Source organism: Serinus canaria, chromosome 21, assembly GCF_022539315.1.
Source record: "Serinus canaria isolate serCan28SL12 chromosome 21, serCan2020, whole genome shotgun sequence".
NCBI classification, from domain to species: Eukaryota; Metazoa; Chordata; class Aves; order Passeriformes; family Fringillidae; genus Serinus; species Serinus canaria.
The window spans coordinates 3,445,700-3,459,673 of NC_066334.1; the positions used below are offsets into that span (position 1 = coordinate 3,445,700).

At 40.5% G+C, this 13,974-nt stretch overlaps 1 protein-coding gene across 1 annotated transcript in view; it reads left to right on the forward strand.

The window, feature by feature from the left end:
* Positions 1–590: 590 nt before the first annotated feature.
* Positions 591–13,974, forward strand: part of PRDM2 (PR/SET domain 2) — a 52,278-nt gene continuing 38,894 nt past the window's right edge. Inside the window, exons 1-2 of the mRNA XM_050982319.1 lie at positions 591–668; positions 8,164–8,237. Coding sequence (XP_050838276.1) covers positions 8,229–8,237 — 9 coding nt within the window. The 5' untranslated portion in view covers positions 591–668; positions 8,164–8,228. The remainder of the gene's footprint in view (positions 669–8,163; positions 8,238–13,974) is intronic.

A 13,974-nucleotide genomic window follows, 5' to 3' on the forward strand; every position in this document is an offset into this window, starting at 1 on the left:
GAGGGGGACGAAGGTGATGAAGGGCAGGAAGGGGCTCTGGGGATGAGGGGGATGAAGGGCAGGAAGGGGCTGTTGAGGATGAGGATGATAAAGTCGATAAGCATGATGAAGATGAAGGGCAGGAAGGGGCTGTGGGGATGAGGACGATGAAGATGAAGGCCAGGAAGGGATTGCTGGGGATGAGTGGGATGAAGATGAAGGGCAGGAAGGGGCTGTGGGGATGAGGACGATGAAGATGAAGGGCAGGAAGGGCTGTTGGGGCTGAGTGGGATGAAGATGAAGGGCAGGAAGAGGCTGTTGGGGATGAGGACGATGAAGATGAAGGCCAGGAAGGGGCTGTTGGGGCTGAGGACGATGAAGATGAAGGGCAGGAAGAGGCTGTTGGGGATGAGGACGATGAAGATGAAGGGCAGGAAGAGGCTGTTGGGGCTGAGGACGATGAAGATGAAGGCCAGGAAGGGGTTGTTGGGGATGAGGACGATGAAGATGAAGGCCAGGAAGGGGTTGTTGGGGATGAGGACGATGAAGATGAAGGCCAGGAAGGGCTGTGGGGGTCCCGCGGCGGGCCCTGCCCGCGGCCTCCCCCGAACGTCACTTCCGAGGCTGGAGACAAGATGGCGCCCGGACGGTGCCGGCGCTGAGGCCGCTCCGCCGCCCGCGGGGCCCGGGTGAGCGGGGGGCGGCGGGACCCGCCGGGCATGGCCGGGCCGGGCCGGGCGGGCGCAGGGCAGAGCCGGCGGCGCAGGGAGGGGGCCCGCGGGGGCCGCTGCGGGTGCGGAGCCGCCCCGGCGTCCGCGGGGGGGCGGCGGCCGGGGGCGTGAGGGCAGCGGCGGCAGGTGCGGGACCTGTGCCCGCCGGGACGTGGGAGCGCCTCGGGGAGGGGAAGCGAGGGTGGAGGATGCGAGGGAGGCCGGTTGGAGGAGGACGCTCCATCCCCTGGGCGGCTTTTTCAATCTTTTTATCTTGAAAATGCTGCCTCGGAAGTGTCGGCTGGCTCCTGCCGCTGCCAGCGCGATGCTGAGAGAACTCTGCTCTTTCAAACTGTCTTCGGAAGTTCTGGCACTTCGCAGGGCCCAAAGCTCCTGCAGGTCACGTTCTGCCAAGCTGAGTGAGCAGGGCTTGAAGGAATTAACTCCGGAATTGGTTCCCCTCTCTGGAAATGGCCATCTGTGAATTATTCTTCCGAGTCGGAGAATAATTCATTGTGCAGTGGTACCGTGGGGGAAAAACGTTTGAGGTGACATGAAAAATATTCTTCTAAGACATTTAGAACAGCTTAGGAGATGTATTTTAAGTGCATTTTTTATTTGAAGGCAGAGCAGCCTGCGGAGTTTTGCTGATAACCATCTCATGGACAGGTAGCTGAAGTATTCAGTGAAGTTTCCAGTGGTTTCAAATTCATATGAAGCTGCAAAATTTCCGTTCTGAAGCAGTAAAGAAAATTTAAGTTGTTTCCAGCTGAGGAAGGAAGAGAAGGTGGTATGGCTGCACTTGCTAAATGATCATTCAGTGTCAAGAGAACTATTCTTATTTTACATTTGAGTGAGCAGCAGTGGACAGCTCTAGAGGAGAGCAGGGCTGCTTGTGCTTCTCATGCTGCCCCAGTTTGCTGTTCCCAGTCTGTGCTCTGGACTTTGGGCATGCTGTTTGGATGCAAAGTCTTCTCCAGCTTATTCAAATATACTAAATAGATTGGGGTAACTGGAGATGTACAGCAGCATGGCATGTAATTATGTTCCTTACCAGGAACTGTAGGAACTGATTACAAGAAGTAATGGTTTCAAACTGAGAGGGGAAGTTTAGGTTAGATATAGGGAAGAAATTGTTCCCTTTGAGAGTGGTGAGGCCCTGGCACAGGGTGTCCAGAGAAGCTTTTGATGCCCCATCCCTGGCGGTGTCCAAGGCTGGGTTGGACAGGGCTTGGAGCCACCTGGGATAGTGGAGGAGGTCCCTGCCCATAGCAGGGGGTGGGACTGGATGAGCTCTAAGATCTCTTTGAGCCCAAGCCATTCCATGATTCTGTTATTTTTGTCTTCTGACACAACATTTCAATAAAAACAATGGGCATGTTAAGAATTCAGGGCTGCTTTCCTTGGTGTGGAGATTTCCAACTCTTCCAACTGCAGGAAGGCATAATGGTGAGTCAGTGAGAGCACTGGCACTTTTCAGATGGGGATCTGTGTCACTGATAGATGAAGGAGTGACTTAAGAAACAAAAGAACTTTTGGACTTGCAGAGACAGCAGTGAGAACCATGTGAAGGTACCTGTTGGTTTTCAAGGACATGGCTCCCAGGGTTTGTTGGGACAGCAGTGCCTCTACAGTCCATAGCATAGACCATAAAAATGGAGGCACTTACATTGAAACCCCAGTTATGTTAATTAAAGGGAAAATCCTCACTTTGGATAAAGTATCTTTGCTAGAAAGCGCCAGGATCAGTGTGGTGGTTGGAGATTCCTGAGTTGGTGCCTGTTTTAGGGGAATCCAAAAAACAGCTTTCTACCAGCACAGCATGGAAAGTGAGGAAGAATGTTCAGGCACTTTTGTGCATTGGTATAACACATCCATTTTTTACTATTGAAAATTTGCTTGAGAATGGAAGAGAAGTAAAGCAGAAAGTCTTTTTCTGTAACAACTGAAATGGCTCTGGAAGTCCATCCTGCAGTGCAGTGATGTCTCCATTCCACTGTTCCACATACAATCCTTGATCCTTAGGGATAAACAAGTAATATACACTGTATAAAAGGGATGTGCTGCTTACTGGGTGTCTCTCTGTTGGAAACAGAAATTCAAAGAGGTTTAGAGATGACCAGTAATAAATTCCTGCCTTGGCAAACCTGTGTAAAGTACTGTAATATCTTTGTTGTTGAACTTCTTCTCATGGAAAGGGCAGACATGATCCTGATACTTAACCCTTCAAATGACATAATTTCTTTTACCAGTGTGTTTTTTCTCCACTGAGAATAAGCTGAAAAATGAACTGGAAAATATTTCTTCTCTGCCTCTGTATAAAACATGCTGTAGTCGAAAGTGGGAGGATGAGTCCTGTGTTGTAAAAAGAAATGATTGAGATCAGCTTTTTCACAGAGTAATAAATCAGCAGTGTACTTATCTGAGAAAATTTTCATTGGGTTTTACTGCATTTGTGAGTCAAATTAAAGTGCACTCATATCTAAAGATTGGAATGGAATTTCTGCATATTTGCACTTGTTAGAGGCTTGATATTTTCTGTTGACTTCTCTTGACTAGTTGTTGTTTAATTAATAAACTTGGGGTTTGTGTTGTGTTGGTGATTTCTTGGCTTACTATCTTGGTTACCTGAATAAACCTCCCTGAGGTGTAGCAGTTTATTTGGTTATGTGGCAGTAAGCAAAGCCTTTTTTCTTACTGGACAATAGGTAATAGATTTTAGTGTTCAGAAAATCATTGTCGGCCCATTTTTTCTCTGCTCTTATTCAGGCAGCCTTGAGTAACTAAAAATGTCTTTGCATTTAAGTGCCTATCAATAGAAACAGGATGCCCTATCACATGCATATTTAAAACTTTTAAAGTTAGCACGAACTATCTGTTTTTAAATTGGCAAGCTTTATTTCACCTAATGCATGGAGAATTCCTGGGTGAGAGTATTTCAGTATTGAATTGAAAACATGTAGATGTCCTGATGTTTAAAAAATGGTCATGTGCTGCAGTAAAACAAAGCCAAGAGCTGTGCAGTATCCCAGCCTGAACCCTGGTCATTAGGAAAACAGGCTGGGGAGACTTTCAAGTTGTTGCTGGTTCTCTAATGAACATGTTTTTACTGGAGCAGTGACGTAATGCATGTCCCATTTTCAGCTTCCAAAATAGGACTGATACTCTCATGCCTGCTTTTTCCTTCCTCTGAACTGGAAGCGGCATTCTCTTTCAAAATGTTTTTAGAATCTGAGATTAAAAAAACCCCCCACATATAGAAATTATAAATATGGCTTATAAAAGCAGATGATATTCTACTTAGTAAAACCCAGGAATGCTTACTAGTCTGATTGAGTTGGAAAGGGATGATCTGCAATGCTGGTTTTGAATAAACTTACTTGCTTTGTTTGCAGACTTTATTCCTAACGAGGAATAAAGTCTGCAAACAAAGCAAGTAAGTTTATTCCTTATAGGTTTTCTAAGGGAATATTTAAAATTCTGCAGCACAGATTCAGAAATAATGTCAAAATAATTTTTGCTTTAAGGATTTTCTTTTGGAGACCACAGAATTTACTTAAATACAAATGCCTTGTATATTCTTATATGAACAAAATATAATTTGTTGCCTGAAACAGAGTCTTTCAGAAAAATAATTTTTCTGTGACTCTAAGATAAGAGTGCAGTAGATCTTCTTTCTCTTCATGGTTTCCCAGATGCTTTATTGTCTTGAGTAAGTGTGTAGTATTTTTGTACTCATGAGATAGAGCAGTAAGTAGTAGTTTAAAATCAATATGACTTGGCAATGTTTTCTGAGAATGAATTTTGAAAATTCAGGAGTGTGTGCTTCATTTTTGGGATAGAGCCTTTATTGTTCTTTTCTTAGGGCTGTCAGGGAATGATTGAAGTTCATTGTGGTAAGTGTTATTAATAATATCCTGGTCTTTAATAGGTTAGCTTATGTTGCTGTTGAGTTTGAAGGAGAGGTTGGATGAAAATACTTGTTATGTGTATTTGATGGGGCTGCTGAGTGATTTTTTCAAAGTACTAAAGCAGTTGTTGACTAACTTTAAAACTGATTTAATGAGACCATCATTGTGCCTTTAATGGAGGCCAGATTCCCCTGGTGACACATCAGAGCAGCGTGGTTTTCTTGGGGGCTTTTCTGGGAAATCCTGTGTAGGACCTGGCTGTGTGGAGCTGGGAATTCCTTAGTGCACGGAGCCAGAGCTTGTTCCTGCTGGCTGTTGTTAAAAACGGGACCAGGCTCCGGTACTGAAGTGATTTCAGCATTTATTACAATAAGAGAAAGGCCCAAATCAGGGGGTACTGAAGTGATTTCAGCATTTATTACAGTAAGAGAAAGGCCCAAGCAGGGCCCGGGCCGGGCAGGAGCTGCAGCGCCGGCGCTGGGGCTGCTCAGCAGCGCTGGCCCCGCTGGCCCAGGGGAACGGCGCAGCTTCCCTGGCTCAGGTGCCCCTTCTGATCCTGTTCTGTGTCCCTGGCATTGGTTTCTCTTTGGATCCTTCATTTACAGAAGGTTTTAGGCGCTGGATTGGCCATGACAGCTCTGTCCAGGCTGGCTCGTGGTGCTTTACCGAGCTGTGTTAAGGTACCTTGAGTACCGCATTTCTGATAACTGCCCTTTTAACCCCTTTTACAGTATAATGACCAAACTAACAGTACATGCTTAACGAGCTATCAACCATTTTACAACCGTTTCTAACCTATTTTTAACACAATGATGAGAGTAAAGATCTTGTTGGTACTCACTGATCCTGCTTGGAGCTGACGTAGAATTTGTTTCGTATTTTCTTGAGTTTGTTGAACTTTGTGTAGCAAAAGTTAAACCCTGAGTTTACTGTTATAGATACTTCTGTTCTTACAATGTTTCGTTTTAGGTGGAAAGAAAACTAGTGGTTGCACACAAGACTCTGTACAGTATTAATTTTATTTATTTTCCAGTACAATTAAACTTGCTTTCCACATAGTTGAATTCACTGTTAACAAAATAAGTAATATAGAAGGGGGAAAAAAATACCAAACTGCAGGTATAAAATTTTAATATGAATTGTGTTTTTTAAATTAATAGCTTTAAAAATACTTCTAAAAGCTTTTGGTTTACTACAAATTTAATTTCTCACCTAATTCTGTTTTATGCTCAAGTGGTTCCACTGGTAATTGATAGTTGCAAGAATATGGAGTAGTACAGTCTGTTAGGAATCTGCAAAAACTGAATTGTATGGATGTTTAACTACATCAGTTTATTAAGTTGTGTTGTCATCTCCTAAGAAATACCATTGAGAGGTTAGGATACAACCTGTTGTATAAAAGTTGAATACAATATTTACACATATATATATATAAATAATATTTATTTATAAAAATGCCATTACTTTTGTTTCAAAAATTCTTTTCTAACTATTAATTCTTAGCAAGGTATTTTTGAATTAGTATATGAAAAAGAAGAAAAGTGTATTTTTACTCCTCAAATGAAACAAAGTAAGAAGATTTTGTCTGCTTTTAAAATTTTTTGAGTAATTTGTTTGAAAATTCAGCTTAGAGGAATTTTTCAGCTTGGCAGGCCTTTTCTTTAACTCTGCAACCCATCCATCACTTTATTGCTGTGTACTTGTCTCAGATTCTCCACGTTTAGTGTGGCTAGTGATGGTGCTCAGTGTTTGCTTCTGTAAGAAAGTGCTTTAAATCCTTATTGTCTGGGTATATCTGGAGTTTGGGGGTTAAGTGTCAGAGGATTGTCCTTCACCACTGTTTCCTAGACTCCTTCCCAGATTTGTGGGCAAAAGTGTTCATGTGGGCAGCTGAGCCTGTGGCATGGAGGGAATGATGATCTTTGGTGAGAGGGAGGAGAAAAGGCAGAGATGGGCAGGGGAGACAGGACCAACAAACTCGTGCCAGCCACAGCCTGGTGCTCCTCAGGCTGTGTCCTTAAGAGGTTCTGCCTTTTCTTGCCTTTATGTCAGTAATTGTATAAAAATATTCTAACAGTGTATAAAAATGAGACATTTTGGTCTCATTAAGTTTGGTTTCATATCAGGGTATTACTTGACACCTCTCCTGCTACACAAATGATTTCATTTATAAAATGATGTGCACGGGTTTTGTCCCAATGAACAATGAATAAGATTGCTGGGGTTTTTCCCTGATGTTCAGGTCTCAGCTCAAGTACCGATGTTTGTGCTGACTCCAATATGAAATAAGTTAGCAAGTTAATGATAATGCATTCCAAAAGGACTGCTTTTCTTTGAATGTGTGCAAGCTGCTCAGATGGAGCTCCTTATCCCATAACTGGTCTTTGCTGGCAAACTTTAAATCCCTCAGAATCAGTTGCAAAACTGGAACTGAAATACAGATGTTTCAGCTCTTTGTTTAAGTGCCCACATAGTATAAAAACACCAGGACAAAAGGAGTTAATCCTGGAAGAGGTGTATACAGCAGAAATATCATTCCCAGGGATGTTTTTCCTTTTCTTACAGATTTCCTAAGCAGTGTAACATTTGAATGATGCTTGGCAGTGTTGGCACTTTTGCACAGCATTAAAATCCTTTCAGTGCAAAGATAGAGGGATTATGTGAAATCTATGTGGAGTAGATTTTGCTTGAACTTATTTTAAATTAAATGTTAGTACTTAAGCAGAGTACTTAGTAAAAAATTTCAGTTGAACTTTGTTATAGTAGGAAAACTAAAGAGAGGGAAGAAATAGCAGTACTTGAATAAAGTGCTTTAAGTGAAGAGGGACCAGTTAACTTCCAAAAATGGGGGATGGTAATTCATTGAAAATTCTGTATGACAATGGGTCTAAAAGTGTTTTGGGCCTAATTTGCAAAAAAGCTGTTTTGTATGCATTAACAAAGAAAGGAAGTGAGTTGATCTCAACCCTTAGATATGGCATCATTCTGATTAGTTTTCCCTCAAGCTGTGAGTTTCCAAATTTGATGCCTACTTGGACTAGAAATTTTTGTCAGATACCTTTTGAAATCTCAGGCTTTTATTAAAAAGGAATGTAAAATGCATTCATTTAATAAAATACCTCAATAGAGCTCAATTTAAGGAATATTTTGCTGTTTCTATTATTGAAGAGTAGAGACTCTACATGCATTTTTTCCGTTTGAAAGCCATCTAAGTCCTTCAATAATGCTTTGATATAAAATTCTAAAGAGATCTGACTTCTAAAGTTCTTTAAAGTACTCAGGCTTGAGCAAACTAACTTACTTTAAAAAACAAATGGAACAATCTTCCATGAGCATATCTGTTACATCATCATTTGAAGATTAGTGCTAGCTGTCCATCTTGAGATTACTCAGATGCATTTGAGCTGTAATAACAAAACTGCAGCTTGGAGCAGATTTTTTCTAAAGCAAAATGCTCCTTTTCTACAGACAATTTAGGAAGAGAAACCACAGCTCTGTGTACTTTCAGTTCAATGCAAATTTGTACATAGGTACATATTACAATTGTCTGTTTTTCTTTTTAGGGTTCATGTAATCAAAGGAGTTTCTTTGTTGTGTGTATCTTTTCAGAACACAAAAGGAATTCAAAATGAATCAGGTGAGTAGACATGTAAGACTTTATCAAAATACTTAGAGCAGTTAATTATTAATAAGAAAAGTAAATCATCCACTAAAAAATGTTCTTTAAAATCTTCGGTCTCATTAAATTTCATCATTATCCATTCCATAGTGTGTATGCTTGTGAGATGTCTATTATTTCATGGAATTGAGATTTTTGTGAATTCCCTTTAGCAGTGGGTCAGTTATTACTCCTGGCACCTCTTCTCAGAACACCGCTCTAGAAAACTCTGTTTCCTCCTGAACCTGCACGTAACAATTCAGTTCCTTATAAAAGTGCCTTGAAATTGAAGGCTTCCATTTTTAAAAATCCTTTTGTAGTCATATTCCTTTTCAAATGTGCAGTAAACAATCTGGCACAAATTGATCGATTGGGAAATGTCAGACTTTTCTGGAATCTGAAGTGTTTCTCCTGGAAGCAAGTGGAAAGACTGGGAAAGCACATTTCCTTTGGAGCAGCACTTTGCTGTGAGGAGTCACGAGTGTCCTGACTGGAGGGTGTTGTTCTAATCAGCACCAACTGTGCAGCATTTTATTCTGCTTTTATTTGTTTATCCAAGCAGGAATTGTCATCAGTTTGTCTGTCACACACAGTTGTGTTACCTAGAGATACAGAAAAAGTACATGCTACCTCACATTTTTGTCACAAGTCCTCCTCTCTCTGGATGATCTTACCAAGCCCCTTTGGCCTGGGAGTGTGACCACAGGACATCACACTGCAGGAAAGCCATTTTTACCTTGCTGAAAACCTCAGCCATGAACAGAAGCTTTATGAGTCAGAAACAACCACAGGACACAGTTTGTATACTTCAGTGTTTTAGCTAATGTGTGCTTTTATTATCCTTATTTGATCAGCAGCAGGCTGAGTACAGTTAGCATTTGCTGCAGGGTATTATCTGTGAAGTCATAGAGGTATGTGCATAATTACAGCATGGAATGGGTTGGTGAGATATTTCCTGTTGGTTTTTTTCCTCTGATTTAAAGTAAAAAGTCTTCAATATATTTGTACATATTAAAAAGGTAAAAAGCAAAATATAATCTCTATCAGAGTGTTGAAATATGTATTGTGAAAAACCATAATTTTATTATCTCTATAGACAAATATGAGTTATATACATAAAATAGAAATGACATTTGTATTAGCACACTTTTAAGCATTAATAATCTGTTTATTAACAGAATATTATAATCTGTTTGACAGCAGGGTTAACTGCTGCTTCAGAATTTCTATTGAGAATTGAATTTTTTTCACCTCTAAGGTTTATTTTGGTGCACTCAGTGGCATGAAGCCAGCAGCCTATTGCTCTGTCTCCTAGAGGACTTATTAATCATTCCTATAAGCTTTGGATTCTGCTAAAACTCTGAGAACTGTAGATCCTAATCTGTAATTGTTACTATTGACTGCTTCCTTCCTATGTGTGTGTCCATGTCCCCTCATATCCTGTCTGTTGTTTTCCTACACCCTGATTTGTTTCTAGAATTAAATCAGATTTCTGTGCTGTATCAAAAATCCTCATCTTTCTTATGGGGACTGCTGATCTCATTTATGCTGTGCTGTGCTGTGTGTCATCTTGTACTTAAAGGGTGAGATTGTCCTTCCTCAGGGAGTTCTGACAACAGCTTAGGGTCCTCCTTGGGCCTTCTGGCTTTCACCTTTGGTTTCCAGAGCACATGGAGCCCATATGGCTTTAATTGTTGGCTGACTATTCATATTAAGTGTGTATTTCGCATCAACTGTGTGGTGTTTTTTCGTGTCATTTCATTCACTGTTGACAAGTTGTGGTGCCAGGTCTGTATAAGGAATGTTTTTGCCTGATGCCAAACATCTCTCAAGTGGTTCATTCTCATATTTCTTTCATTCTGCTTGTCTGTGCTTTTGGTGTGACTTTGATGACCATGAAACTAACTGGGCTGGTGTTGATTTGGTTTGGATGAAAAGACTTAGTTTTGTGGTTTATCCCACAGAAATCTTGAAGTGGTGAAGGAATACCTTCCCTTAAATTCTTTGAAATGGCCTTCTTGTTGTAAAGAGAAGAAGGATTAAAAAAACCCCACCTGTTGTTGGAGTTCATGTTTTTGGGTTTCTTGGAAGATTGCTGTCTCAGGATCGGCAGTCCTCTTTTGAAAGGAGATCTTCCTCTAATATGTAAATTAGTTCATCAGAATAGCTGAATAATTTATTTTTAAAACCCCAAGCAAACATGGGGTTTGGTTGGTAGCATTATCTCAGACTGCAGTAAGACAGAGTAGGAAGAATTTGGATTCTTCTGGGAAAACAGCATAGGCAGTTACTTAAAAAGTGCTGAGGAATGCAGGAACAAAGGACATCTGCACTTGTTCTGAAACTTCCTCACCTCTTTCCTTCTGAATTTTTCAATGATTATTTCAAATATTTCCAATACATCTTAAATTTCCAAGCACATGAATTGTGTGTAATTGTGGCAAAGAGGGGTTGCCAGGTAAGGTAGAGACCTGTCTGCTTTCCTTTGCTAGCTGGCACAACTACCCTTCCTCAGGTACCTCTTCTAACTTCTCTGCCATCTCCTCCCTCCTTCCCTCCCTCTTCAGTGGCATCCTTTCCTTTATCTTCTCATTTATCCCAGTCCTGTTTCCACCCTGACACGACACTCACTGGCTGTCTGTCATTCATGGCACCGTTCAGGATGCTTTCTTTTCTTTTCACTCTAATCTTTTATCACCTCTAAGTATCTTGTTGCAGGTGCCTTTTCTACTCTGCTTAAATACACTTTGTAACATTGTAGACGAATCTGAGTTTGGTTCACGAGTACAATGATACTGAAAGTGGTGTGGAATTTTGCTTAATGTGTTGAAAGGTACTGTCAGAGTGCTGGATTTCATGCAAACAGGAAAAGATTGTTTCAGTAAAGGCACCACTTCATCCCTCAAATGATCCTTTGGAATTGTCCTAAAGTCCCTTCATGCTGGTTGATTTACATGCTAGAATGTAATTTTCTGATGAACTTCAGAGTAAGAAGCTTAAAAGTGAAATAAACTTCAGGTGTTTTTGTATTCAAAATTGCAGCCTTGGAAGGAGTGGCAAATACTGTGTTAAGGCTTCAGATAAATGCAAAAGTTGGCTGTAGGACATGCACAAGTGCATTACCCTTATCAAGGGGAAAATTTTGTAAACAGAAAAATAAATTTAAATGTGATTGTTAAGTTTTGGTAGAAAAGTGATTGAAATGTAGTATTTCTTTTTGGTAAACAGACTTTGCTTGGGGACAAGTGGTGATCTGGAAAAAGTTTCAAGTAGCTACATCTAAATTGTTAATAAAAAGAAATTGCACTGATTTGACTGAACTAAATTGTTTATTTACTGTTTTGAATTTGATTGCTTATTACCATTCATTTGAGGTATGAAGTGTATTGTTGTGTAAAGGCCATATCCAGTTTTCTAGTACTTGTGAAATCCATTAATGTGACAAGTGTTGGATGAGTCTGAGTGTTGTGTTCTCTGACTGTCCTGCTAATCTCTGATTTTTGCAGGTAGATGCACAATAAAATTCTGAGTGTATACTACTCCATACAAATACACTTCTTAAATAGAGCAGTTCAGGGATATTTGCAGTTAAAATGTGTGACTATTAAGGAATATACCAGGAAAAACAAGGATGTATCACAGTGTTGTACACTTCTGTCTGAATCAGTGGAATCTGTTATGATAGGCTAAAATTTATTTGCAGGGTTGAGATTTGAGATTTTTAACTGCTCATCAAAACACCAAACCAAAACCAACACTCTGCAAAGAAACCAAGCCCCCAAATGAAACCCAGCTAAAAAGCCATCCTGCTTTTAGCTTGAAACTGGAAGTGCATCATTCTGAGAGCTTGTCAGCCACCCTCTTCTATTTCTGTATATAACTTGTTAGAAACCACTGGGAAAAACAGGCTTGTTTCTCCCCTGATGAGATCCTGGGGTAATGTACTGGGAAGATTTTTAGGTTTCTTTGATATGCTGGGAGAAGCATGTTTCTTTTTCAGCTGAGACATGGCTTCTTGCATATCAGTTCAAGGCAAACAGATGCTTGAAAATCAGGCTGCTTTCATCAGTATTTTTCCTTTTGGGTTGTTAGAAGAGCAGAATAAAGCTTTGCTCTGCTTTGAATAGACTTCAGCTATTCTAACTATTGAATAAGTATTTATCCCTGGTGTCTCCACTCTTGGATGGGAAGAGATTTCTGGCATTCTCTCCCTTCCATGGTTTCCAATTTGGGGGTCTTTCTCCCCTACAAATAGTTCTCTGGGAGCTCTCTGTGCAGCTGTTAAGTTTATGATGGCAGCACTAGAATAACCTTGCTCTGACTCCAGTTTTATAGTTTTCCTCATTGTTGCAATTAAAACTGGCAGAAGACTTGTTCTTTTAACTCCACTCAGCAAACTGGGTACATTTTAAAATGTAGTGAATATGATTGTCAGAGCAGCACCCTGACAAAGACTGGCTGCTGAGGAGCAAGGGCTGAGAAGTTTTATTTGTTTGGCTTTAGAGAGAAAAAAATGAAATTTGATTGCATATTGAGATGCATTTTAAAATATATTTCCAGTAACCTTTCGGTGTATTTCAAAAGTATTCACTAGAGAATACTCTTGAATATTACTCAGTAGTTTACTATTCAGTAGGTGAAAATTCCTTTTGAATCTCTGCTTTATGGCTATAGGTAAAAGCCAGAATAATTTCCAAAAAATTAAAGTTTGTTTGGAAAAATTTCTCCGTTTAACCTCTTCCTAAAAATGGGTCCAGAGGTCAGGTATAACATCCTTAATATTAGAGTTGTTCCTGCCATTGCCACCAGTGTTTGTTCCTGACCAGAATGATGAGAGTTCATATCAGAGGGCCGGGAGTTATTTTAGGGCACGTGGTTCAATAAAGGCTTAAATTTCACCATGCACAGTTCATTTGGAATGCTGAGAGATTTTATAGGAAATTTTGCATTCTTATAACTTTGAAATTCTGGTAATTTATATCAGAAATAGTGTTTTGTCAATTCTGAGTGGGTAATAGGGAACAGGTTGTTTTATGGCAAGTGTGAGTAGTAATAGTATGAATAATATTATAAGAATAATATTGAACCTTGGAGGCTCCATAAAATGGAACTAATCACTTACTGGACAGTAAATAATTTATTAGCTTTATGTTGCCTATCAAACTTTAATATAAAAATATCTTAAAACTTCTTGTATTAATTATAAGCTGCTGGCTAAATTCTGACCTGTTACTTGATGTAGGAAATATGAGTAACAGTTATGATACTAAAATAATTACTATTAAAATCCTTTTATTTGCTTTAAAAGCTGCTTTTAGCTCAGTCTCTGTTGCAGAGCAGTAAACTTGACATGCACATGGTTCAGTCACCAAGAGCTGTAGTGACAGGACAGGGGGAATGGCTTCATGCTGACAGAGAGTTTAGATGGGCTCTAGGAAGGGTTTGGCTGTGAGGGTGGTGAGCCCAGGGAAGCTGTGGAAGTGTCCAGGTTGGGCACTGGGCTTGGAGCAGCCTGGGACAGTGGAAAGTGTCCCTGTTCATGGCAGGGGTGGCACTGGGTAGCCTTCAGAGATGGTATGTCTCCACTCCAGGGAGGAATCTCCACCACACTGCAAGAAGGGGTGTGTCAGAAGACCCTGTTCACACGTGGGCCTGGCCTTTTCTAGGGTGAATGAAAAAAGTGCTGGCCTGTCAGGCAGGTGTCCCCAGGCAGCTG